General features: G+C 49.7%; 1 protein-coding gene across 1 annotated transcript in view; it reads left to right on the top strand.

The window, feature by feature from the left end:
• The window catches only part of SNTG2 (syntrophin gamma 2), a 200,766-nt gene that overhangs the window by 84,949 nt on the left and 88,007 nt on the right, over positions 1-27,810 (top strand). The window contains exons 5-8 of the mRNA XM_049695901.1: positions 8,684-8,727; positions 8,840-8,881; positions 16,558-16,645; positions 21,990-22,081. Of these exons, the coding sequence (XP_049551858.1) occupies positions 8,684-8,727; positions 8,840-8,881; positions 16,558-16,645; positions 21,990-22,081 (266 nt within the window). The remainder of the gene's footprint in view (positions 1-8,683; positions 8,728-8,839; positions 8,882-16,557; positions 16,646-21,989; positions 22,082-27,810) is intronic.

Raw genomic sequence — 27,810 nt, 5'->3', positions numbered from 1 at the left:
CTCTGCAGAGGAGTGAACAGGCCAAGGAGGCTGTGCGAAAAGGATTTCACACTCAGTTCAGGAAGCGCATCCACCTTCTCTGCAGAGGTGTGAACAGGCCGAGGAGGCCGCGCGAAAAGGATTTCACGCTCAGTTCAGGAAGCGCATCCACCTTCTCTGCAGAGGTGTGAACAGGCTGAGGAGGCTGCGCGAAAAGGATTTCACGCTCAGTTCAGGAAGCGCGTCTACCTTCTCTGCAGAGGTGTGAACAGGCCGTGGAGGCCGCGCGAAAAGGATTTCACGCTCAGTTCAGGAAGCGCATCCACCTTCTCTGCAGAGGAGTGAACAGGCCGAGGAGGCCGCACATGGTGACAGGTGACAGGCTGCACCTTCTCCGTGGGCTGGGGAGCACACTGGGCTCCTGGACCCCTCAGCAGAGTCCAGTCGTGCGGATACGACTCTCTCTTCTGAAACGGAGACTCTGCAGCGTCTGGGACGCATCTTGAGCAGCTCAGACCCAGCGAGTCCCCAGAGCAGGTCCCCATCGCCCCCTGCGTCTCCTGGCCCCTTGTCTCCATCACCACGTCCTGCCTGGGGCCAGGCTGGCCAGCAGGCCCTCCCCCTCCCTCTGGGGTCCTCTCCATCTGCTGTGGCCAGAGATAAGGTGTTTCCCACCGATGTCTTCCTTTCTTCACTGTGGGCTTCTTCTACACCCGAAACTCTTGCATTAATGCTTAGTGAACTGTGAGCTTTCAGGGACCCGGGCTTGGTGTAACTTAGTTCGTATGTTCAGGGTCTGGCTCAGGATGTGTACCTTACAGGCAGGGAGCGCCTTGGCCGAGCTGCCGCGCACGTCGGTGTCAGGAGGGACCGTAGCGTGCGGGAGCCTGGGCTCCGGGAAGCTGGGCCATGCACAGGAGGCGGGCGCACACGGCACTGGTAACCTGATAACCATCCCACTGCAACCAGCAACCCACCGAGTCAGGGTTTCTCCTGGGAGGCAGAGCGCTCAGGGGAGGTGACAGAACTGGGGTCCCCACTGCTCCTGTGGGGGCAGCACCCTGCTTCGATCTCCCCCCACCGAGGAGGGCAGGTGCCTAGTCGTCCCAGGAGAACAGTCCAGAGGGGGAGAGTTTCCCTCCAGCGCTCACTGTGGGGACCAGCGAGGTCGGCGGCCTGCCGTCCACCTGGCACTGCGTCTAGGAATCGGGTAGCCACAGACCGTTAGAGCAGAGCAGAGTGTAACCCGTTTATTCAGTCATTCATCCACAGACGGACCTGGCCGCCTTCGGCAGCCACCGTGCGGAGATTGAACTCTGGTCTGGGCATTCAGGGCGAGCGCTGCCCGCTTCCTCCCACCCGTGTCCCGTGGGAGAAAACAGGCGGTAAATGAACAGGCCATAGTACGCATTCAGACAATGCCAGCTGCTGTGAGGAAAATTAATCAGTGTTGGGGTGTGCACAGTGATGGATAGAGCATCGCTGTTTTTATAGGGCGGTCGGTGGGAATCTTTCTGTGGGTGACATTTAAGCAAATATTTGAATCACCCAGAGTAAGGGGTGAGCAGGCCCTGCCGCGGCATCCTGGCCCCGGGGGGGAGGAAGGGTGACAGCTCGGTGCAGGGAGGGGCGTGCTCACTCAGAAACAGGAAAGCCAGCGGGGCAGGGGCGGCTGAGGCGGGAGGCGAGGGGGGGCATGAGATTCGGGGGGGTGGGGGCTGCAGCAGGTCCTCGGGCCTCGTGGTCCTGGGGCAGGACTTGGATTTTCTTAAGGAGGTAGAGGGGTCGTTTGAGGACTTCCCAAAGCCGGGTCATAAGGTAGGTCTTACGTTAAAAAATCAGTCGGGCTGCTGCTAGGAGAATATGTTGCAGCGTCCGGGGCGAGTTAGGGCACCAGCAGAGAACTGGCCTTGGAGTCTGGAAGGAAAAGTCCAGTGAGGTCCTTTGCCCAGTTGTGGCTTCACGCCCCTCATTGCAGGGTCACATTTGGGTCAGGTCATGGGGTCCTTCTCGCTGAGGGCAGGGAAGCTCCCCATCTTGGCCGGGGAGCCAGACGTCGTTCCTGGGTCCTCGGGCATCACAGAGGCTCTCAGATGGCCTTGTGACCGTCCACCCGGAGACTCTGCTGGAGAAGCAGGTGATGGTCTCGTCTTATCCCTGTGAGAGCTCGGCCCCCGGCTGGGCTCTGACCAAAGGCTCTGCCCGTCCAGGCCCTGCTGGTGGTCTGGGGTCCTGCTGTTTCTGGAGGATGCCAAGGGGCACAGGACTTGTTGCTGGCAGTCCTGGGTTCTGTGTGAGGTCCGGCTCAGCTGCTGGGCCTGTCAGTTCTCGGGTGCACACCTGCAGTCCTGCTCCTGCGAGGTGCTGAGTGCACCTGCCCAGGCCCAGCTGCTCCAGGGACAGACGTCCTTGCCCACCAGGGTGTCCTGCCCAGGTACCCATCAGGGCCAGTCACCAGGAATGCTATTAAAACCCTAGAACCACCAGGGGCCATAGGATTTAATGCCAGTCTAGAAAGGTCACTGCCTAGGTTTTGTGTGAGTGTGGTGCCCATACTGAGAACGCAGACTTAATGGCCTCTGTCCACATTCTTTGAACTTAATTCTTCTGTGTGGCTCTTCCGTCCCCTTGCCCAGAAGTCTCCCCTGACCCTCTGCTGCTTACATGTTAAGTGCTCAGGCTGGACATCTGAGCCCTTCTCCGTGTCACTGGTGATTCTGCAAACCCAGACGTGAGCCCTGCCCCCGTGTGAGGCCTGGCACCCCGGTGCCCCTCCTATCCCCCGCCTTCACGCCCACAGAGAGCTCTGCTTCCCGCACACCCGACCTCGCCCGCGAGGCTGCACACGTGCTCTGTGATGAATACACGACGGGCACACACACACATGCACACGTACACGTGCACACACATAGGTGTGAGGTATCTTGAGTTAGACACACATTTTCTTAATAACACTTTATGTTTCTGGAAAGCAAAAGCAGTGTTGGGCCGTTCTCCAGTCCTCCTTTTAATCGGTGGTCACAGCGGCTTGCTGTGAGTAATTACCACTTTGTACTTTATAAAAATAAGCAAGAATGAGGAGTTTTTCCACAATTGAATGAAATTTAAATATATTATTTCTAATACTGCAAAAACTTAGAAACCCAAAACAAACTGTATATAGCAAATAAACAATGAAGAGAAACATGGATGACAAAGAGGCTTGGAGTTAGAAATTGTCATCTTAGCAGCAATATCTTACATTAGAATAATGCTTGTGTGACATGGAAAGGACTTCCGTTTTCTTTTTTTTTGAACTTTTATTTTATATTGGAGTCTAGTTGATTAACAATGTTGTGTTAGTTTCAGGTGTACAACAAAGTGATTCAGTTATACATATACATGCATCTGTTCTTTTTCAAATTCTTTGCGTTTTCGTCGGGTCTTCATGACTGGACAAGGCAGATGTGGCTGGCTGTTCACACTCGTAGGTCAGGGAACAGAGAAACGGTGGTTCGCCCAGTCTCACTCTGCCAGGGAAGGGAGGCTTAGTTATAAGCCAGATTTTTCTGTCTCTGAATCCAGTTCTTCCTCCATACCGTGTCATCACATTATGTACTAGTAAAATCCGTTCGCAGCCGAGGTTTAATTCAGTTATCATCCTAATGTCTCAGTAACGATTTGGACGGGCAGGCCTGCACCCTGTGACGGGTTTGGTGCTTGTATCCAGGAGACAGATGGGACAGTTAGAATATATCCAGAAAATTGAACTAACATGTAGGGAGGGGGGAAGTTTGTCCCATTAGGACAGTAAAAAGAATTAGGATCCTTTAGCCTTTTTTATGTGGAACAGTCATCATTACCTGCAGCTGGATGGTGGGGTCATAGAGGACGTTTCTGTGACAGCTGAGTGTGGATGGAAATGGGGCGGCTGTGTCCCTTGTGAAGACGCTGCACATTTGCACAGAATGACCGTTACTATCATCCAAACACAGGTATCACCCCAGGGCGAGAGGACCAAGCCCATGCCGAGGAGCTGCACGGTCACCCCGACCGTCACAGGGCCGGCGGGGGGAACCTGAGTGCAGGGGACCTCCGCCTTTTGAAGCCACGGCCTCGAGATCCGTCGAAACGGGACTCCTCACACTGAGCCAACTTCAGGGGGAGGTCGGAGCTTCCTGGGGTGTGAGGTCCCCTGAGATGCCCACTTTTTATTTTTCTCTAGAATATTCACCTGTATTTGGTGTCTTACAGCCGTGAAATGCCGCCGTTATACAAGATTTGTGATTAACTTCTTTTCACATCTATGACATTTCATTAATTTCATTTTGCTGAATTCAGTGGAAACCTTTATCTTCCCCTTGATCTTTGCATCCCTCTGGTTCCCTCCCCTCCGTCTACACGTCAGCCCCTCATCTGTGTTAATTCTGAGGCCACGTGGCACCCCTCCCCACTGCATAGTCCAAATATGTGGTCCAGGCTTAGGGAAGCAGAGGTTGCAGGGCCCGGGCGACCTTTTCAGAGAATGCGATTGTCTCACTGCCTGTCCCACTGGTGTCGGGGGTTCAGACAGCGGTCCTTTGCCTCTGTCCGTGTTAACTGTGCAGCCCCTGACCCCAGCAGCAGGGCCTGCTGTTGCCCCGTCTCATTTTTGTGCTGCAAAGGACACAGCTTTGGAAACGTTAAGATCTGACACAAATATTCGGGCCAGTGTGTCTCGCCAGTAGTTGCTAACTTCTTTCTAGACTCTTAATATTGAACAGAGTCCTATTTTAGGATCCGACTGAATTTGTGTAGATGTAGAAAGTCCTCTCACCTCAGGAAGAGATTGTGGGCCCGATTTGGAATTTTTAGGTCAGGCTTTCCTGACCCTGCTTCCTAGAACAAACCAGAATCTGCTCCTTTTGCCTCAGGAGCTGGATATAGGGTGAAAGGAGACCCTTCCCACACCCTGGATCCAGGTGGAAGTGCAGCTCCTAGAGTGAAGAATATTTCCGCATTCCTTCTCCTTTGTTGTTAGTGAATCAATGAAAATATGCTTTTCAAGCTTCCAAATAATAGAACTTGGAGCAGACAATAAAAATTGACTTTGTAGCTGAATGAGGAATGTTGGAACCTGGACAAGACATACTAGATATATCAGGATCTTGGAAGGACGCATGTTAAATGCTGCAGGTTTAATTGAAATTCCACGTGGGAAGAGCCGTCACCTTCGGTAGCTGATTGCTGAGAGCGAAACGCAGCAGAGAATCTGGCTGCCGGGCTGACAGCGTGTTCTTACTGTTGAAGGATCACTTGATGTTAAGATCAGAGGGAGGCAGGTTGGCAGCGAAGAATCCAGTTGCTATGGCTACGGAAGGTGTGTGAGAGGCTCTCCGTACAAGTCCTTTCTGTCCTGGACCCACTTTGTCGTTGCTCCTTGAATCCTCCTAATACCATCCACTGTGTCAGCTTCCACAGTTGAGGGCCATCCTGGAAGATGGAAGTGCTTTTTAATTTTAATTTACAAGATACTTTGAAATGGCTGAAATATCTTGAGTTACTTAAAGAATTTAACTCCCCCCATTATCAATAACACATAACCTCCCAGGGCCCCTTGGAAGATGGGAAGAGAAACCGTGTTAGCGCTTCACGGACCAACCTTTAATCCTCACTGGCAGTGAGGTAATAGGATAATCTCCCTGTGCAGGGGGGCAACGGAAGGTTGGAGAGGGATTGAACCAGGGCAGAATGTGGAAGTGAATCCTGCGCCCCTGAGTCTGGTTCTGAGGCAGAGTAAGCGGCTGGCCCCTCGGAGGTCTCCCCAGGGTGGGGTCAGCCCCGTCCCTCTTCCCATTGACCGCTCCGTGGTGACGATGTCCACACGTGGCCGGTTCTGGGGCGTAAAGGACTCAGTGCTTGTAAAGGATGATGAGGAGGGTTTTAGTCATTATTAATCCAGATGTTCAGTGCACGTAAGACTTTTTAAGAAGTGTTCTCATTTTCTAATACTACCCAGAAGTTTATGTGAATGAATATTTAACAAGCGTCTGGATTTTACAAAGACTAATTAATTTGCAAAAAGAACAGTTTCTGTTATAACACACTTGTATTGCAAACAGTGATTCAATTTACACGGTCTCACATAACACTATAGTAATAGCGATTAATTTGACTTGAAAAGGCAAGTATAACAGAAATAGAAAATATCTCATTGTAGCTAGTTTGCACGTTTGAATATTTATGTGGTTCAAATACATTACGCTATATTTCCATTTTACGTCCTGATGTAATGGCAAGATTACCACAGAAATAAACTAGAGCCATTTTTCAGCTGCAATCTCCAAACCTAGCTTAATCTCACCAAAGAGTTTACTTAGGAACATTAATTAAAATTTTTAATTAAAATCAAATTTCCATGGTTTTATTTTATCATCCATTTTACCACTTTTTAATTTGTTTCTTTAGGGCTAAAAGTGTCCTACAAAGAGAAAAACATTTCAAAGATTTAACTGGGAAGTCTTTTTAATTAGCTTTGCTTTAACGACAGAGACAGAGAGACAGACGAGAGACATAGAGAGACAGAGAGACAGAGACAAGAGACAGGCAGGGAGAGACAGAGATAGAGACAGAGATAGAGGCAGTGAGAGACAGAGACATAGGCAGAGACAGAGACAGAGAGACAGAGACAGAGAGATAGGCAGGGAGAGACAGACAGAGACATAGAGAGGCAGAGACAGAGGCAGAGAGAGACAGACGTAGAGAGAGACAGAGACAGGCAGAGAGACAGAGACAGAGATAGGCAGGGAGAGACAGAGATAGAGACAGAGATAGATGCAGTGAGAGACAGAGGCACAGAGACGTAGAGAGGCAGAGACAGAGGCAGAGACAGAGAAAGAGTGACAGGCAGAGAGACAGAGAAGACAGAGACAGAGGCAGAGAGAGACAGAGACAGAAAGGACAGAGAGACAGGCAGAGACAGAGACAGAGGTAGAGAGAGACAGAGGCAGAGAGAGGCAGAGTCCGAGAGACAGACAGAGACAGAGATAGAGGCAGAGCTGGGGGAGATTCTGAAAGGGCCCCCTGTGGAGCTAGAGGGAGTGTAGATCTCACCTAGTGGGTGACAGAGCTTTTCTGGGTAAAGGCTCAGTGTAAATGAGAACTTTATTACCTAAAACCATACCATTAAATTCATTACTATAAAGACTGTACTTTATTTTCAATAAAATTTAATACTAGTTAATGACTAGAACTAATATTAACAATTGACATTAAATATTTACCTGGAATTTAAAGAATTCCAGTGTTAATAACTTATTATTTCCAATATTTAACCAAAGACTTATAAATTAAAACAAATCTAGAGGAAGGCAAAAAAAACCTGTGAAAATGTGTTTTCTGCAGGTCTCAGCCTGTCTCTAACCCGTGCTGTGGCGGGACCAGCCCTTGTGGCTCTTATTATGGTCGTACGATGCCTCCAGCAGTAGCCATGAGGGGACTGAAAAAATAAAGGTTCGTTGCTGACAGGGCCTGGAAATCACACAGCACCCCTGGGTCACACGGCAAGATGGAGGCTGCCAGCAGAGAGCGCGAGGCCCGGGGTCCTGCTTTCACTGGGGTCGAGGCCGGGGTCTGGGGTTTCCCGGGATCACTCTTTATTGGTGAATTTAAACATAAAGGTGGGAATTTAAAGCACAGGAAGAGGAAAAACAAGGGGCCAAACGGTCAGTTACTGAAATCAACCAAGGTCTCTAAAGCACAGGGGCCTCATTGCGGCGCAGGGGCCGGGGCCCTGGCTCTGTCTGGTGTGTGGCTGGCAGACTCGTCGAGGGGAGCAGAGCTGAAGTCGGGCACGTGCGTAACAAAAAAGAAAAAACAGCTGTCAGGCTTTACACTGCAAAATGCTTTACGTTTGGTGTGAATTCGTTCAGTCTTATTATTGAAAGGAGTTATCTCTCTGCTTCTATGAAAATAGAAAAGTGAAGTGGAATAATGCTGTAGAGATTATACTCAAACTTTACAATACAAAGGTTTTCTTTCCTTTTTCCTTTAATATTCTGGGCACATTTTCTTTAATTAAAGCAGTCTATGTAAATGTGTTCCCGAGAAAGGGGAAAATGCTGAGTGGCTTCTGGGATTCCTATTTTATTGTCTGTGTCGACTTAATGAAAAATGGGGATCAGACTTTCCACACATGTAATGAAATCCTTCATTAGGAGGAAGTGACATTTGTGCTTCTCATTGAACAAGGCTGTGCGTTTACAAAGTAACTCTCTTAATGTGCTTAAAAGTAGCTGACTGTTTAGCTTCACCAGCCGGGCGAGGGGGGCGCTGGGGCTGTGCTGTTGGCGTTTCCCCACACTGTGTACACACGTGCATGTGCACACACACAGACACACACGTGCTCACATTCTCACCCGTCATGCGTGCGAGCGTGTGCACACATATGCACATGTTCACCCAGAGACTCCTGCGTGCACAGACATCCACACACACGCACACGTGTGCGCACACATACCCACACTCACGCACATACCACACACATGCACACGTGTGCACACATATACCCACTCATGCACACGTGTGCTCACACATACCCACACTCCCAATGCACACATGTGCACACACTCACACCTGCACACACACAATGCCAGTTGCTGCAAACTCTGACCCTAAACCACTGCCAGGAGGAGCACGATGTCTCTGAATCTCTCTTAACACTGTTGCCCCTTTTGCGACCCTGCAGCCCACCAGACAGGGATGTTATTCGTAGGGGACGCCCTCCTCCAGGTCAGTATTTTAAACTTCAGTCCTTGGCTCTGTTGCATGTTAGTTCATGTTAGTTTTGAATTGAGACTCATCAATTATTATCCTCAAAATTCTTAATTTGTCATCTTTTCAGGTTAATGGCATTAATGTAGAAAATGCAACCCACGAAGAAGTGGTAAGTGTATGATATTTTATGTTTTTTGTTCTTTTTATTAGATAGCCTTTTATTATTTTTTTCTCTGAAAGTCCATTTCACGGAGTGTACTCATAGACACAGAGCTTCAGAAAAGCTTAGAAAGTTTAGCAAGTCGTGTTTCAGAGGGGCCTCTGTGCCACGTCCCTTCACAGTCCACACGTCATGGGTCCTCTCCGATGCTATAAAAGGTAGATTGGTGGCTGCTATTTTAAAGATGGGAGGTTGAAATTCAGGGCGTGGGACCCCGCCCGGGTGACCGGAGTGGAGCCTGTGAGGGTCCGCACACCGGCTCCCTCTGGCTTTGTGTGCTCGTCGCCTTGGAGGACGTCTCGGGACGCTCGCCTCTGGTGTGTGTCTGGGATGCTGGCCTGTGGACATGGGGGTCACAGGCTCCGCCCCAGCACCCCTTTCCAGACATGAACCTTGCCCAAGGTCAGGTCAGGCTCCAACACAGCATATTAGTAGGTCGTTAACTAGGTGAAGAAGTCCTTTAACTTGCTCCAGGCACGGAGGAAAGATTCGCAGGTGGGATGACGTGTTTCTTGGTCTCAAGGGACTTGCAGTTTTAGGTTTAGGTTCAAGTGGATGATGTGCTCTCATCTGTTTACTTCCTAAACTTAACATTTGGGTTATTTTTCAATCTCTGCAAAAGTTTGCTTTCTTAAGGTGAGAAAATACATAGTAATTCAAAAAGAGACAGTGTACACCTAGGTAACTTTATCCCGGCCCAGGGAAAGTAAAAAGCATTCGTCTGAAAAGAAAGACTTTTAAATTAAGTAAATGATGTGTAAAGCTTATAAATGGAGCTATTCCAATACTTGACTGATACAAATATACGTTTTGGACCCAATTATCAAATTACAAGTCTACAGTCTTCTGTGACACAAAAGCCATGATTGGAACACTGCTAATGACATACAATCTCAGCTCTTCAGACTTATGAACTTCGTAAAAATATTAAATTTGTAAAAGACCTCATAAATCACAGTTGCACACTGTGAAACTCACTTTTCAGAGTAGATTCTAGGTTCACTTAATCCTAAAAGAAGAAAAGTCAGTTCTGCTCCACACAGAAGACCCACAAAAATGAGCCTCATCCTGTATATGGGCTCCTGCTTTGGAAAAGCTGTACTGCTTTTCGGCGACAAAAATGTGTTTATTTCCCTCTTTTTCATACACCATGTGTCCTCATCCACATCAACATATAATATCGTAGCCGACGTGGCAGAGAGTAAACTTTCCATAATTTTATTGGGCAAATTCTGAGACATCTCACTATTCAGAGAGGAAGGAAAAATGATGTTTGGAAAATCACTCAGTCTCACCTGTGTGCAGAGGTTAGGGATGCCTGGCGGGAGGTGGCGCGGGCGCAGCTGGTCCCCCTGTGGGACCCCCAGGCCCACGCGTATGGCAGGAGACCTGGCAGCAGAGTCCCCGCAGCAGAAGCCAGACCGATGTCCAGTGAGAGTCAGAGCGGGGTCAGCACTCCGTCCTGAAGGGTCTCAGAACGAGAAACATTACAGAACTTCATTTTTATGCAACGTGCTCAGAATTTTTTTAAAATATCTCAAATGTTAAATTAACTTCTAGTCCAGAATGGCAGGCCAGGGTTTTAAGTCCCATGAAAACCATTGATTAAAATCTGCCCTAACTGATAAAACTTCACAGACTGTTTTACGAGGCCCCCTTTTCAAGTGGAAATGAGTCCTTTTTATACACATTTTATTCACACACAGCAGCTCGGTCATCACTAAGATCTCAGGACAGATTCTGAGTTCTGGTGATTTTGAACTCGAGAACCCTTAGAAATAAAGTCTTCACTTGTGTTTAATAAATGGTAGAAATGGAACCTTCCAGGTCACTGTTCCAAGCAGCAGCCAGGCCGTCACACCCCCAGACCCCCAGCTCATGGCATCTCGTGGGCTGTCACTCAGCAGCTTGCAGCTGCGTTTGATAGAAGGTGTTCTGAGGGAGCTGAGGCCGGTCGCCTGTTTCTCCAGGTCGTTTGGCAAGTACTTGTGGACCCTCCTTCCCCTGGGTACCGAAGCATCTGTCAGGCGTCAGCAAGGCCTCTGCCCTCAAGGATGAGCCTCCGCTCTCGGGCCCTGGGCTGTCCGGACTTCCTCTTCCCCGCGGCAGCCGGCTTACTCCCGGCCCCCCCACCTCCTCATGTCTGCCCTCCTTGGGCGATGGTCACCTTCTCTCAGTCTCTGCTCATGTGAGAAACTGTCCCGAACACAGGAGGTTAAGGCAGCGTTCCATCTTGTTGGAAGGAACATAAGTGCTATGGAAAGAAACAGGCTGGAATAAGTAGGTTAGGTAGAGGGAAGATGGATGGATAGAAGGTAGGTAGATAGACAGGTAGACAGATAGACAGACAGGTAGCTGATAGAACATGGGTGGTTGGGTGGATGGATAGAGAAATAGAGAGATAACCGACCAACAGTATTTTCTCATGCATGAGTTGGAAAATTGTTCAGAGACATGCTTCTCAACCCCGATGTGCATGAGAATCGCCTGACACCCGCAGAGGTTTCAGCGGATGTAGCTTTGGTTCGGCATCACTGCTCCCTAATTCCCGGGCCTCGAAATTAGCAGGCTTCAGAGCCATTGGAATGGGGATCTAAACTCCCAGTAGCGTCTCCGGTGTGCCTTGTGGGGCTTCGTTGGTGCAGGAGCACCGGGGGCGGGGGAGTCTGGCTCCTGTTCACGTGCCCACTTCCTCCCCTGGGGCCCGGGCCAGGCCGGCCTTGTATAAACGGCTGCCCTTGGTAGCAGAGATGCACGTGTCCAGCCCCTATGGCCTTGGGAGACAGAGGACACTCAAACTCTGATGGACGGGACTCTGTGTTGTAGCGTTGACCACGGTCGAGCATCCAGACCCCCCTGAGCCCAGTAACCAGGTAGGAGCTTTTCCATGAGGAGAGCAAACACAAAGCTATGCGTGTGATTATCCCGCTAGCCTCCTCCAGACACCGCCTAGAATCCCATCTGCCACGGACACTTCCGGCACCTGAGGTCTTTGGGCGGCAGGGCGCCTGCCCGGGGCAGCGTGGTTATAGTGCAGAGCCGTCACCGCGTCGGTAGCACGACGACCATGAGGTGCGTGGGAAGGGCAGCGTGTCCAGCTGTGGGCCACGCCACCATCAGGATCCAAGCCAACCACCGGCGGGCCTTGCCGTCTTGGCGGCAGGGGCGCTCCTGCGGCAACTCGTTCTCATGTCACAGGTGCCAGTCCCAGCCCCCTGTCTGTGTCTGGGGCCACTTCCCGCTCTGACACTCCCGCGTCTTCACAGACTCTCTAGGGTGTTGCCTCATGTCCCCGCAAGCTGAATACACACAGCGGCACGACGCAGCTGACCAGCCGGGGGCCGCGAGGGCTGGTGAGATGCTGGGGGCGGGGTGACAGAAAGACAGACGACCGGCCTGGCCCGGATGCAGGAGAGCCAGGGTCCACTATTGCCGCTGCCTCTGCTGGCGTTTGCTGACAGCCAGAACCGCCAGGGAAGGGAAGTGTTGCCTGTGTCTGTGGTTGTAGCCCAGGTACCACGAACGTGTTCTATTTGTTCTGGGAAGGAGAACGCACCTGGAGCCACGGTTGTCGTTGTAGTTATGTGTGTTTATACTTACAGTAAAGGACGGCTGTTACTGACAATTCATGTGCTTTCTGCGGGGCCCAGTACCTAAGTTGGCTGGGAGGGTGGAGGAGACCGCATCTTCCAGGTCTTCCGTGCAGCACGGCTGTGGTTTCCTGTTTGACCCCAGAGAAGCAGTTCTGGGGGCTCCCACTTGACCCTTCTCGCCTGCTAGGCCTGAGTCAGGAAAGTAGCCTGGAGATTCTACCAGTTAGGGAATATGTCTGTTCAACCCTCTATTCAGGGAAGGGAAAGAGAACCACAGGGTGTGTTAGGGACTGATGTGAGGTGGGTCCAGGACGAAGGGCACCGATCACCTGGCAGACATCAGCCTCCTGTTCTGAGTGGTGGACCAGGGCAGGTGTTGGGTGTCCAGGCATCAGCGCAGACCCGGCGTCTGGAAGCTTTGCTCTCACAGTGCTGTCACCGTTCCGCACATCATTTTATAGAGGATGGGGGGATATTGGCAGACGTCGACAGTGGCGGTGTTAATGAGGGAGGGTCGGAGGGGGGACCCAACCCTGCAGGCGACGGCCAAGGGGCTGGCAGGCCAGCAGGTGCAAGTGTGTGTGTGTGTGTGAGTGTGTGTGTGTGTAAGCCTATGTGTTTGTGTGTGTGTGTGTGAGCCTATGTATTTGTATGTGAAGGAGCAGGACAGGTCTATGTGCTGACGTGAGGTGAACTGCAGATTCGATTTTAGGCAAAGAGAGTGATTTGTCTAGTGGACATGGTTCCACTGACGTGAAAACAGGGCCAAAGAAGAGGACAGACAGCTCACGTGGTGTAGTGTGCTTTCCTGCGTGTGCCTCTTTGTTCCCACATGGTCACGTACCTACACGTGTGGGCACGGGGCCAAAAGGCACACAAAACGCCCTCAAGAGAGAAGGCATTCTTGCAAATGCGTAGACGATTTCCGGAAGGACACGCAAGATACACCAGTAGCCGTGTGTCTGAGGTGTCCATCCAGGGCTCTGGCATGTGAAAGACACCCATGCTTTCATCGTGTATCTGTTTGTTACTTCCTGTTCTAAAATATCCAGTCATCATATTTCAGTTATGACATTTTAAAGCTGTGCTGGCTCCTCAGACATAACCATATGGGATGATTTCTTCACTCCCTGGAAGGCGTCCCGGGTGAGACAATTTCAGAGACTCCCTGGAGAAACTGCTCTGAGGCTGCAAGGCTGCCAGCCCCTGTCCTGGACCAAGTGTCTGTGCCCCAGATTCACAGGTTGGAGCAGTAACCCCTGGGTGATGACGTCAGGAAGAGGAGCCTTTCGGAGGAGAATCCAGGGAGATGAGGTCATGAGGGTGGGGCCCTGTCCAGTAGGATTAGCGTCCGTGTAAGGGGGTGGAGGCGCCAGAGCGCACTCTGTGCCCTGTGAGGACACAGCGAGAAGGTGGCCGTCTGCAGCTAGGATGAAGGCCCTCACCAGAGCCCTGACCCGGCCGGCACCCTGACCGCGGGCTCTGCCTCAGAACTGTGGCGGAGAGTGTCTGTCGTCCAAGCCCCAGCCTGTGGCTTTTTGTCGTGGCAGCTCAAGTCGTTTACCTGAGACACCCAGCAGTTTAGATGGCTCGAGCGGCATTTTAAAAGCTTGGGGGAAGATTCATACGAGAGCTGAATCCTTCCTAAAAAAGAAATATGTCTGACTCACCGGTAAACTTGGCGGCCCAGCAGGTGAGTCAGAGGTGGGAAATCGGAACCTGCACCTACGTTGTCAGAGCAGAGCAGACGTGCCTGGTGACAGGGACGCAGGTGGGAAGGTGCCGGAATCGCTGGTCTTAAATAGATGCAAAGGCAAGTCCGTGTCGCTCTGAGGCAGAGCAGGGGCCCCGCCATCCAGAGCCGAGCGTGGAGTCAGGTCCCTCCCGACACCCGTCAGTCCGAAGGCTGTGGTCTGAGGGGCAGACGTAGCTTTGAGATCATTCGTTGAATTCGGAGGCATTAATGGTCGGTGGTCAAAATATTTTCTCAGACACACATACATACTTGGAACTAAATTGAAAAAAAAGAAACTGGTGATGCAGTAAAACCTTTGCCTTGTCCTAGCATCTCAAAGTCTGGAAACATCAAGGCAGGGCAGACACTTGGGATTTGAAAACTAATAACACGTTGAAGTTAAGCCCACTCTTTCATCAAAGGTGCACCTGCCTCACTCTTTACTGTTGTTCCCGGATACAACTAACTTGTCCAAAGTGACGTTTCTTCGAGGGCCTGGGGAACAACGCTGAAGGACTGAGCTGTGTAAATGTGTGAGCGAGTCTTCTGGGGGCTAATTAGCCTCGATTAGATAGATTTTAATGCTTTAAACTCCATTTTATCTCCAGGAAGACTTGTAAAATTGTTAAATATATGCTCACTTATTGAGGTAGGGGTGGGTGTGTGTGTGCGTGTGCGTGCGCACACGTGGGCAGACCCACATAACAGAAGCAGCGGGAGAACTTGACTCCACACAGGGGCACGCATCTCAGGCTCGTGCTGTCCACGTGACACCCTGGTCTTAAATTTAAAGCTCCATGAGCCCCAGGACAGGCAGGCTCTTGGGCGGCGGCGGCCGTCCCGCACTCAGGTGTGAGCCACACCCCGCAGCAGCCACATCTGGAGAGGACGGCGCTGCAGCTCGGGGTCCCTTCGATGCAGGAGGAGAGGGCGCAACGACACCACGGTTTTGTGAGACTCGCCCTGGGTCGCCCTCGGAGGAGGAGGTGCGTGGGCCCCGTTGCCCTTGACGGCCTGGAGGAGCTGAGGCGATGGTCATTGTCTCCGGGGCCTCGGGCCGGCCGGAGGGTGGTCCCAGCTGGGCCCCAGCCGTTGAGTCGTCCGAGCAGAGCGTCCGTCTCATGGCCGCATTGCTGGGTTTGGTGGGAGGCTTTGAGCCCTCCCCTTCGCGCTGCCGTGGGCAGCAGCCCTGACTTAGGGAAGACAGACCCTGGGGCGTTTCATCCCGTGTCTGCACCTGCACCCACCCAGCAGGAGACGAGGGGGCTTCGGGAAGGGGCGCCAGGGTAGGCTCGCCTCAGGGCTCCCGGGGCACCGCCTGGTGAGGCGTGAAATGGAGAAAAGGCCTCAGGGTCACGAGATTTGATACGTGGAAGAGACACGCCGGCGCCCGTGGCGCAGGAGGCTGTGGACGCAGGGCCTCAGGGAGAGGAGGACAGACGTATGCGAGATGAGCGGGGGGCCACTTCACGTTGGCTGGCCCGGGCTGGGGCGTTCGGCGGGTTTCACAGGCCGAGGCAAAGGGGAGGAGCTCAGGCTCGGGGACACGGAGAACGTCCCCGGGGTGACGGGAAAGGCCTTTCTGTGGGTCTCCAGGCAGAAGCAGGTCGTCAGCAGGGTCGTGTTCAGAGGAGGGCCGGGGCCGCGTGGCAGCATCGCACGCGTTCCCGATGGGACGCTGGGGGCGCGAACACGTACAGCTTCTTACTCCGGGCTTTGGCTAATGTGTCTGAATCACGTTTGCTTAAACGAGGCAAACGTTGAGCGTTAAAAGCTGACCCTAGAGCTAAAGGAATGAGCTGTTTGGGTTACAGGGGAAGGGCCGGAACCGTGGGGATGGTGACGCTGCGGCCGAGAAGGGCGAAGTGCTGCCCGTTGGTTTCTGCAAAATTAAAATGTCGTTTAAACTCCGAAGCTCGTATTTGCGGTTTGCAGCGTCACAGTTAACCAGCTGGCGTGTGTTGCCAGCCTCTGAAATTTGTCAGTTTGCGCGCCACGCGGGTTTCTCACATGACTTGAGTTTCCAGGATGGCGTGGGTAGAGTGTGCAGGGAGCCTGGCCTCAAACCTCTGCTGACGTGTGAACGTGTGTGTAGCTGAGGCGCCAGAGTCCTGTACCTGGGGACATGCAGCCATCCTTTTGTTACGGCAGGTAAAGCTCGCAGGACTTCCAGAGTTTCAAAGGTAATCGTGAACATTGAATTCTCGGGAGACAGGCGAGACGTGTAGGGATTTATTTCTATTTCTGTTCTGGTCACTTTGTGATGGTAGAGTAACTGTCTTTTGTCACATTGACAGGTGCATCTTTTGAGAAATGCCGGCGATGAAGTGACCGTCACTGTCGAGTATCTCAGGGAAGCACCATCATTTCTGAAGCTCCCATTAGGTAAGGGGGAGGGGACAAGCTCAAGGGTGCCACGCAGCACATTATTTATGCAAACGTTACGGCACTGGCAGGAGTGTAGATCGTTTCCTGAGCTCATATTCCGAGAGAGGAAAGACGCAGAGAGCGCCTCAGCATTGCATGTTCCTAAGACGTCCTACCCTTTAATCCGTCCACAGACTTTTAAAAGAGGGCGTCCCCAGACGGCGCTTCGTCAATGAATTAACTAAGTTGCCTTCCTCAGGTCGCCTCACTGTGACTGTATTTACCTACACACGCACATGCACACATATAGGAACAAAGTTTGTATTTAAGATGTCTGTGTTGACATGAGAAGTATTTAATGTAAAAGAGGAAAGAACAGTAAATCTGCACCGTGATGTGTCAGCATCGCCCGTGTTTTCCTGCAGAGCTTGTAATTCTCTATTAGACCTGATGTGATCCAGCCGGGAAGTGGATCAGAACAGGTGTTGTGACTGACTCTGTTTGGGAGGATGGCTTTGCAGAATTTATGAAGTTACCGTCCTTCCTTGACGTAGCGGCAGGGCCTCTGTCGGGTGCTGACCTTGGAACCGGAGTGGCTCTGGGCTGAGGTCGCGCCCAGGGGCTGCAGCTCCGCTGTGGTCAGCACACCGTCCCGGCTCGCGGGGAAGCGGGGCCCTCCCCCCGCGGCAGCCCCTCTCTTCTCTTTTCCCTTCTTTCTCCGGCTTTTTCTCTCACATGAAGGAACAGCCTCTCTCCTGGGCTGACCTTATGGCCGGAATCTTCTCTCTCTTTTCCATCGTTCCCCTGTTGTCGGAGCCTCCGCTGCCGCCCCTGGGCCTGGCCCAGCTCTCTGGGGCCACGGCAGCTGCTGAGACCCGATCTCACCTTCGAATCCACGGTCACAAAAAGGGCCATTGAACTTCTGGCCCTGCTCCCATCCATCTTCCTGAGTAACCGAGCAAATCGGTTTCAGCAGCTCGATGTTTGTCCCCATCAGACCTCAACCTGGAAACCATGCTGCTCACTGATCTAAGAAAAACTGACAATCCCCCCATGGGTATGAAAATATATCAGTAGGATTCATCACACGTCCTGCCTTCTAAAAAGACCAACGTGAGAAATCAGGCCACACGTTCAAAGAGAAATAAATGCTATACACAGCACAAGAGTTTATTCTTCCAGAAGAGGGTAAAAGGCCCATGGACAGCCAATCCCAAGCGTTCGCCTGGGGCCCAGGTGTGTGGCGCGTGTGAGTTTACAGCATCGTGTAGCCGCGGGGGGCATGTGCACGGCTCTGCCTGGACATCTCTCCTGCGGGCGCCTCACCTGACGGTGTGTCCGGGAGGGCACAGGAGGCGGGAGGGGTCTCCTCTGGAGACAGTCAGTGCCGACTTTGATTATTTTGCATAAATTCAGACTCAGACTTTTTATGAAATAGAAGTCACATAACATAAAATTCACCATTCTAAGGTGCGTGCTTAGGCAGTTCTTAATTTGTCACTGTGCCGTGCAGCCGTCACCACTGCCCCATTCCAGAATATTTCCATCACCCCAGAAAGGAACTTTGTACCAATCATCCCCTCCCCCAGCCCCTGGACACCACGAATCCACTTTCTGTCCCCGTGGATTTGCCTGTTCTGATCGCTTCACTTATTTCCATCACCCCAGAAGGGAACTTTGTACCAATCATCCCCTCCCCCAGCCCCTGGAAACCACGAATCCACTTTCTGTCCCCATGGATTTGCCTGTTCTGATCGCTTCACGTAACTGGGGCCGTGCAGCGTGTGGCCTTTCGTGTGAGCTTTCTTCACTCGGCATGTTTTCCAGATTCATCCACATGGTACCCTGTGTGCAGGGTTTCATTCCTTTTTTTAACTGAATAATTTCCATTATTTGGAGAGACCATGTTTTGTTTCTCTCTTCATCAGCCGACGGGCAGGTGGCTTGTTTCCACCTGGGGACCGTTGTGCCAATGCCGGTGTGCGCGTTCATGTACAGGTCTACGTGAACGTGTTTTCAGTTCTCCCGGCCACACACCTGCGAGTGGAGGTGCTGTGTCATACGGCAAGTCTGGGTTGGATTGTTGAGGACCTGCCACGCTGCCTCCACGCCTCCATCTCACACCCCACCAGCCCTGCACGAGGTCAGTGTAGCTGCTATAGATCACAGCTCATTTTTTTAGGTTAGGTGTTTTTGTAAATACTCGTTGAAACTATTTGTGTTGTATTCTTTTCCAGTAGTTGGTTGTTTTTATTTATTTTTTTTGCAGTACGTGGGCCTCTCACTGTTGTGGCCTCTCCCGTTGCGGAGCACAGGCTCCGGACGCGCAGGCTCAACGGCCATGGCTCATGGGCCCAGCCGCTCCGCAGCATGTGGGATCTTCCCAGACTGGGGCACGAACCCGTGTCCCCTGCATCGGCAGGCGGACTCTTAACCACTGCGCCACCAGGGAAGCCCCCAGTATTTGTTTTTTGACAGTAACTATTTTTATTATTAATAATCATTGACACTGATTTTTTAAAAATAACGGGTTTAAGTAGTGATAAGCAGAAACAAATATTACAATGTTCAGATTTCTCTTTTGGGATATAGATGAAAAGATGCTCATTCACCAGCAGTAAGTTGATAGAAGCCTAGAGCGCATGAATGACTGTCAGGTTACAATCCGCTCACTCAGCCGCCCCTCGGGGTTGATTTGGCAGAGTTAGTCCCTCCAGTGAGAGCATCTGGCGAATGAAGGAAATTAGAAATATTTTGATTTCGCTCCCAAGTTACTGATGAGCTAGTTACGGGAATAACACATGTGCCATCAGGAAGGAGCTGCAGATAGAAGATGTAGTAAGAAGTAGGTAGAGGTGCTGGCAGAACAGACTCTGGGTCCAGAAGCAGTTCTGTACGTGGGGAGCTGGTCGCAGAATGTTTGGAGGGTTAGGAAAACGGGAAGGGAGCTGGGTGGTCAGATGCAGTGAGAACGACCGTTCAAGCAGAGTTAAGTCGTTGTCATGTTCTCAAGCCTTCTTGGAGCTGTTCAGTCCATCCCCACGCCTGCAGGGGTGTGGTGTGGAGTGTTCTACAGACGCTGTGGACACGGGGGTGGGGGTGGGTGCACAGAAGTGCATCCGTCGGATTCCACGTCAGCTTCACGTGCTTCTTTCCTTAGGAGTGTGGAAGCAGGAAGCATTGCCTACTTGTTACCACTTGTCCTGCTGCCGCGCCCGCCTCAGTGTTTCTTTCCCGTCCTCAAGCACCCAGGTGACCCGTAACAGGCCCTGGAGTTTACTCAGGGATCAGTAAGGGTCTCCTTTACTGTATTTCCCAGGTGCTTCCGCTTCTCACAGCAGGGAATTTGCACAGTCAGGGTGCCACGTGTGTCACAGCACCCCAGAGCAGGTGGACGGAAAAGCTGCCCACGCTCATATTCCGGCCAGAAAACATTCGGGCGGGGTCGTGAGGACGTGAAGGAGCGCAGCCTCCCTCTTGAAGCTGGTCACGGACATGGAGGTGGCCTGGAAGCATCAGTATGAAGACCCATGGGTTTATCTGATTTTGTTGAGAGGTTTAAAGCTCTGGCTGTCCTGCGTGGCGTTTAAAGGGAAATTGGGTCGCTGGGGCATCTGCTGGACCTGAACTGTGCCGGCTGCTTTGAAGGTGAGCCCATAAACGCATTCACGGCTTTTCAAGGAGAAAACTGACGTCACTGAAGTAACTTGCACGACATCCCACTAACTTTCCTCATCTGTGAACTGGTGATAATAATAAGTAACAAGCACACCTGAGGCTTGTGTGTCGAAGTAGTAAATACAACAACGTCACGAGGCTTTCAGTTCTGTCCTCAGCGACACGGATGCTGGTGACACGCGTGCTGCAGACCCTCAGGCCTGACGGAGACGATTGGGCAGGACAGGACGGGGAGGGCTGGGGCGCCTGCTGGGAAACCCCTCGGCTCCGGCCGTTTACTGTCATTTGGGAGCTTTACCCCAGTAAAGGTTTTTGTCGTTTTCCAAGAAAGGGAAGTCTGGATTTTTAATGCAGTGCCTTGGCTTTGATCAGACAAAACCGATTTGCAGGTCAGACGGAGCTTCACCTGCCAGTTTGGAGCCTCTGCCTAATGGGATTTATCCCCCGAGTAGTTGGCTTTTGAAGGCTAACGCTGGCTTTGAAAATTTTCAAGCTAAAAGAAAATGACGGACCCGTGTATCAGGCTGGCACCCGCTGCGGCCGGGGCACCCCTGACCCTGCACAGCCCATCGGGGTCCTTCCCGTCGCCCATTTTGGTAACGGGAGGTGCGGGGTCACTGGCTTCTCCCTGAAATTGCCGGCTGAGTCAGGAGGGCGGCGGGTGAACCTGCCCATGGCGGCACCTGGGGCCCGGGGCCGCCGAGTCGGTCTTGCTGGTGCGTCGTGGTCAGGAGGAGGGCTCCCTACTCGGGGAGGGGACGCGGACCTCCTTCTGCCTGCAGCGCTGGCACCCGTCTGGGGTCCCGCGAGGGGTCCTGGGCACGTAGTCAGGGCCGATGTGCGCTGAGGGCCCGCTGCCCTTCCTGCTGTCCACCTGGAGCGCTGGTCTTTCAGGCGAGGCCTGGGGGCAGCTGGTGCCGCCCCACCTCACCTGGCATGTCCAGGGCCGCAGTGGAGGGCGGGGCGGGGGCTGAGCGGTGGCAGAAGGGTGGGGACAGGACCCGCCTGGTGCTGGAGCGACAGGACGGAGATCCCTTTCCATCCCTGTACTTCCTGAAAAGAGGACTGTGCTCGGGAAGGGCTCTGACCTGCCCGAGACAGACGCTCGACTTGGACCCTCTGTTCATCCGTGTTCCAGGCCCAACGGCGGCTCCCTGCTCCCTCCCCAGTCCAGAGCTGCTTCCTCTTCTCATAAATATCACTTTCCTCAAACTTACCTGATTGGTCCTTCTATTTTTCACTAAAGCAACTTGCAGTGCAGAGATAATCCGAAAATGTCAAACAAATAAATAATGTAAAAATTAACATCGGAAAGTCAAGAATAAGTGTGGGAAGTTAGCATCATTATCCTAGTGGTGGGGAGGGCAGGTTCATGGAGCCCCCGGGGCCAGGGGACCGGCTTGGAGAGGCCGCGTCTCTCTGCACCTGGACCTGGTGCGGCCCTGGCGAGAAGCTGGTCCTGCCCTCCTTCTGCCAGGTGTTTTGTGGGGTGCAGACGGGGGCGTCCACATGGTGGGCGGGTGGCGAGGGGCCAGCGCTGGCTGCACAGCCCGTACCAGCAGCTGCTTCCCCCGGGGGCTTGTCTGGGGACCCCCCTAGGCGACCCCCGTAGGTGGACCTGCAGGTAACGCGCTGCGACTCCTCTGGTGGCTCCATCTGCAGTGAGTCTTTGTTTGATTTGCAGGGTCCCCAGGACCGTCTAGCGAGCCCGGCAGCGGGACCTCCTCACCCCTCTTTGACAGCGGTTTGCATCTGAACGGAAACTCCAGCAACACAGTAAGCTCACTCGTGCTCACCTTTGATTTAACCAGAAGCTCCCCTGGCAGATTTAGAAAAGCCCTTGCTGCCCGTTTCAGAGGGAGGTTCAAACATGGGTGTAGAGTGTGCTTACGTGCGCGTAATTCCCACGTGGACGCCTGGTCTTTCACCGTAGGGTGCTTTCGGCTCCTAATTCACAATATCTCGCGAACAGGCCTGAGTACGTCATTTTGAGGTAGAATGTGGAGTCGTGGCTCCAATTTTCCTCGGAACCTGACGGTGGGAACTGCCGGGGTTTGTCCTCAGGAAGCTTCCTCCAGACTCACAGGAAAGGGGTTCATTCCAGGTTAATGGAATCTCCTAGGAAGCGTGATGCTGTGTATTTGCAGTGAGTTTCCGTCATCCTCCAAATCTTCACCTTCCCAAGAAAACCAGAGCTGAGCAGAAAGAGAGGGCTGGAGGGGACCTGGGTGTGGACGGCTGCCCCTCCCCCAGGGAGGGCTGGCCTGACCCAGACCCCGGCTGGGTGGGCCCTGACAAGAGCCAGCGTCCAGGGTGTGGTCTCCTCAACCACTGAGCCGTTAGTGGATACGGGTTAGACTCCTGCAAGCAGCTTGAAAAAATGTTTCCTTGGAAATCATATCCGCTTGCACCTTCCGACCACCACCTACCTGACTGGCAGGCGGAGCCAGAGGAAGTGATTCATGTTTGCACAGTCCATTCTTAAAATACCATTCTTTTCCATTTTTAACCCTTTAATATAGTTCTTGATATTTAAAAATTGTGTTTAGGGTCTACGTGAGTTATGAAGCAGAAAAATAAAACAAATGTCCCTGAACTCAAGACTCAAATCGGTACTAGGAACATTGTCCCCAGCTTATACGGCCGCCTGTGTGTCACTCCCATATCCCATTTTCTGGCCTTCCCCAAATAAACAGCATCCTGAATCTCGAGTTTGTCACTGGCATGATTAAAAAAAAAAAAAGTTTATCCATGTGTATAGATCCCCAAAATATACCATTTCATTTTGAGGCTTATAAAATGTTATTCTGTCATAGCCTTCTGGGATTTACACTTTTACCTGCTATTATGATTTTGAGATCCACAGATGTTAGGTAGGTCCCTGGTTCTTTTTCGCTTGCTTGTTTTTTTCTGTATTATAGTTAATTGTGTGAATACACTGCAGTTTACTTACTGATTATCAGTCATCACTAGACACTTGGCTTTGTTTCTTGGTTTACTCATCTGCTGTCAACTGAAACCAGGCTGCCGTGAACATGCTTATAAATATCTCTTGGCTACAGACCCAGAGCTAGGATTTCTGGGCACAATGATGCCAGTGTCTGATTTTCAAAACAACGACACCTTATTTCCCCAGGCGGCTGTCCCAGGTCGCCGTCCCAGCAGCAGGAGGCATTGCAGGTGGCCACGGCTTCCCAGGGCTCCATGCTCTGGGTTCACTTTCCCAAGCACAGGGGTATCTGGTGGCTGCTCCCGGGTTGGCTGAGGAGGTCTGTTTGCCTCTCCTCTTGCGGTAACTTTGCTTTCTCCCCTTCCGGGACGTGCGTCCACTTTCACCCCTTTGCCTGTAAAGCTGTTTGTCTTTTCCTTCCTGATCCCATGGGAATCTCCATACACACTTGGGATTAATATTTTGCTGAGTTTGGGTCTCAAATCTCTTCTCACAATTTACAGCGTGCGTTTCGTTATATTTACGCTACCTTTTGATAAATGGAAGTTAATCTCTGTGTAGCCAAGTGTGTCCATTTCTTTCTGGTAGAGGTTGTGGTTTTAGGATCTGGTTCAAGACATCCTTTCTTATCCTAAGCTCATAAAAATGTTTCCTTGTGTTTCTTTTCCTAAATATTTTTAAGCTTTTTTTTTCACTTTAGGTCTCCAAAGCATATGAGGCTTACTTTTGTAAAACACGTGAAAGGCTGGGTCCCAGATTCATTTTCCTGGGCAACCGGCTGCTCTAACCCGTGTCCTCGGTCACTGCGACCACAGCACGTTTCCTGGTCTTGGGTTTATTGCTGAGACCTTGGTTGTATTCTGATTGCAATATCAATACCAGAACCACACTGCTTAGTTACTCTGTATTTATAATAAATTTTGTCACTGTAGCCTACGCTGTCTCACAACGTCCTAAGTCTTTGTATTTTTTCCATTCTCTCTCACTTACCTTTTTCTTGTGGACTGTATGTAATCCACGTTGAGTACAAGGAGTGACCACAAAGCTTTAGTCTTTGGAAGACTAGGATCTACCGTATCTCTGGATTGGAGAAGAAAATGGGCTCCACTCTGCAGTTTGTTTTATCAAAGGAAATGAGTTGGAACCTTCCTCAGACACAGAGGGTTTAGGCCGTTTTCGTTGGCTGCACTTTCAGACATGCTCACATCACTTTCCTTCTCCCAGGACCAGACGTGATGGAGCAAGAGGCAGAGTTTGCCAAGTTCAGAGCAGCTTACAATCACAGGAGCCCTGGAGGCTGGGTTTCCCCTTCATGACTGTGTGCCCCTGACCCCCAACACATTTGTAACCCCTGCTTGTGGAGTAGGGGGAGCCAATAGAATGCGTTTTCACTCTGTCTGTGATTCCCAGAGCCACTCCCAGTGCTACCTTGTGTATTTGACAACTTCCCTGGGTTCTCACTTGAAACTAAATTATTAACTGCTCCCTCCCCAGATGCTACATCTTCTCCGTCTTCCCTACCCTCCATGAGAAGGAGTCTGCTCATGGCTTCACCCCCAGGCCCCACGTTCTCCTCCAGACCCAGGAACGGCTCACACACCTTAAGATTCTAAGTTCATTGCTCATACTGCACTATTTTCGTGTCAGAAAACATACTGAATATTTATAACAACAAAAAGTCTCATTCACATCAGTGTCACTCGTCTCAGCTGAACGTGTATATTGTCAGGTCCTTCTCTCCCTCCACTCCTGTTTCCACACTCCTGCACGTCCCGTTCTGGCTCCCTTGTTAGTGGGTTAGTGTTCATGTTTGCCTTCACAGAGGGAACATAGAGGGGTTATTCCTTGATTACCTGATTGTCCAAAAATGTTTTCCTTTTTCCTGAGAGATAGCTGGTGCTTTCACCTGGTGTGCTTGGAAGTTGGGTGCTGACCCGGTCCTTTGAGGGACTTCAGATGCCAATGTCTCTGCTTTCCCTGTGGCAGATGCAAGGCTAAATTGTGTCTGACTAGTTTCCCTTTGTCAGAAAACTTTACCAAATATAAATAAGGAGATGCAATTAAAAAACAAAGAATTTATGACAGTAAATGCCTGATTTTCTGAGTTAAGAATTTCAAAAGATTAACTCAAAAGATTAGGGTCATTACAGAGAATTGAATGCTCAAAAGTGTACAGGAACAATATATCAAAACAGAAACAAGATTTTACAGAAATTATAAGGAAACAGATATGAAACTTATAAATAGTAGTTGCAAAAGAAAAGCAGATATAATAAGAAAAATAAACAAACAAAATATATTTTAAAATATTAAACAAATAAGCACATAAGTTAAACATTGAATTGAGTCTTCTAAATGGAAGGAGGGGTGGTCTCCCAGGCAGAGAGAACGAATGCGTGAATGATATTTAACTGTTTAATTAAAGTATAAGGCACATGCAGGGAAGTATACAACTCTGAAGAAACAGCTCAATAAATGTTATAGCACCCTGGTCAAAATATAGCATATCACCATAATTTCAAACTACCCTCTCCCTCAAAAAATTACTATTATTTTGACCTCAATTACTATAGATTAATTTTACCTGTATTTGACTTTCATGTGGATGGGGTCGTACTCTTCTGTCTGACCTTGTTGCCAAAAGTCAATCTTAAAATCAACTAGCGAAAGCATAGATCACTTTGAACAATGACAATTTTATTAACAGCACATTTCTCAATAGTGACAATGGAAGCTAGATAACAGCCCAATAATATTTTCAAAATCATGGAGACAAGAAAAATAACTACTAGTCTATCTTTGTGTTCCTCACAAAACCATCCTTCCAAAACAAGATAAAAATAAAGACTTGTTCATAGGAAGAGAATCTGAAAGAGTATATTAGTAACAGAATTTCTAAAGACCACATGTCAGGAAAATAAAAATGATCCCAGAAGGGCAGTTGGAGATTAAAGGAGAGGACTATGTATGTGAATCTAAACAAATGTTCTCTGCAGAAAGTAATAACATCACTTAAATTAATGTCTAATATCTTAGGTTAAGATAAGAGGGCAAATACAGAATACTGAAAACAATGTATGTGGTTCAGAGTGAGTGGACTGGATGTAAAGCATTCTAAAGTCCTACTGTTGTTAAGACACTTCACGAATTAATAAAACACCAGTAAAAATAAAACATCAAATGAAAAAAAGCAAATCAATAACAAAAAAATCCTTAACTAAAATGCATTAAGAAAAAAAGAATAGAAAAATAAGACAATGAAAGAGCCAAACTTAAGGAGGTAGATATGAGTACAGACATAGCAGTAATAAAATCAATATACATAGACTGAATTTACTAGTTATAGTTAAGAGCCACGGATTTACTTCAATCTTTAAAATGATTCAAGTCCTGTCAAGCATCTTTTCTGACCACAGTGGTATGAAACTAGAAATCAATTACAAGAAGAAAACCAAAAAATCCACAAATATGTGAAGATTAAACAGCATGCTACTGAACAACCAGTGGGTCAGAGTAGAAGTCTCAATATCTTGAGACAAATGAAAATGGAAATACAGCATACCAAAATTTATGGGAAGCAGCCAAAGCAATTCTAAGAGGGATGTTCATAGTGATAAATGCATATGTTAAGAAATAAGAAAGAGCTCTTATAAATAACCTAAAACTATAAATCAAGTAACTAGAAAAAGAAGAACAAACTAATCCCAAAGTTAATAGAAGGAAGTAAGTAACAAAGGTCAGAATGGAAATAAGTGCAATAGAGACTAAACAGACAATGGAAAATATCAGTGAAACTAAGAGCTGGTGTTCTTTTGGAAAAGATAAAATAGGCAAAGCTTTAGCTAGACTTACCAAGAAAAAAAGTCAGCACTCAAATAAAAGTAGAAATGAAAGAAGAGACATTACAACTGATACACAAATACAAAAAATCATAAGAGACTTCTCTGAACAATACTATGCCAACAAATTAGACAACTTAGAAGAAATGGATAAATTCCTAGAACATAAAATCTAAAAAGACTGAATCATGAAGAAATACTGAAAGTCTGAACAGACCTATTACTAGTAAGGTGATTGAATCAGTAATCAAAAATCTCTCAGCAAACAAAAGTCCAGGACCAGATTGCTTCACTGGTGAATTCTACCAAACATTTAAAGAAGAATTAATACCAGTCCTTCTGAAACTCTTCCAAAAAATTGAAGAGGAGGGAAGAATTCCAAACATATTTTACAAGGCAAGCAGTACCCTAATACCAAAACCAGACAAATATGCCACAAAAAGGAAGTTACAGGCCAATATCCCTGATAAACATAGATACAAAGATTCTCAACAAAATATTAGGAAACCCAATTCAACAATATATTAAAAGGATCTTATGCTATAATCAAGTGAGACTTATTCTGAGAATGCAAGAATGGTTCAGTATCTCCAAATCAATCAACATGATGTACCACATTAACAAATAAAGGATTAAATCATATGAGTATCTTAATACAATAGATGCAGAAAAATCATTAGACAAAATTCGAAATCTTTTCATGATCAAAAAAAAAC

This window comes from Orcinus orca, chromosome 13, assembly GCF_937001465.1.
Source record: "Orcinus orca chromosome 13, mOrcOrc1.1, whole genome shotgun sequence".
NCBI classification, from domain to species: domain Eukaryota; kingdom Metazoa; phylum Chordata; class Mammalia; order Artiodactyla; family Delphinidae; genus Orcinus; species Orcinus orca.
Note: the sequence above shows the minus strand (reverse complement) of the source record. Positions and strands in the feature narration are given on the sequence as shown.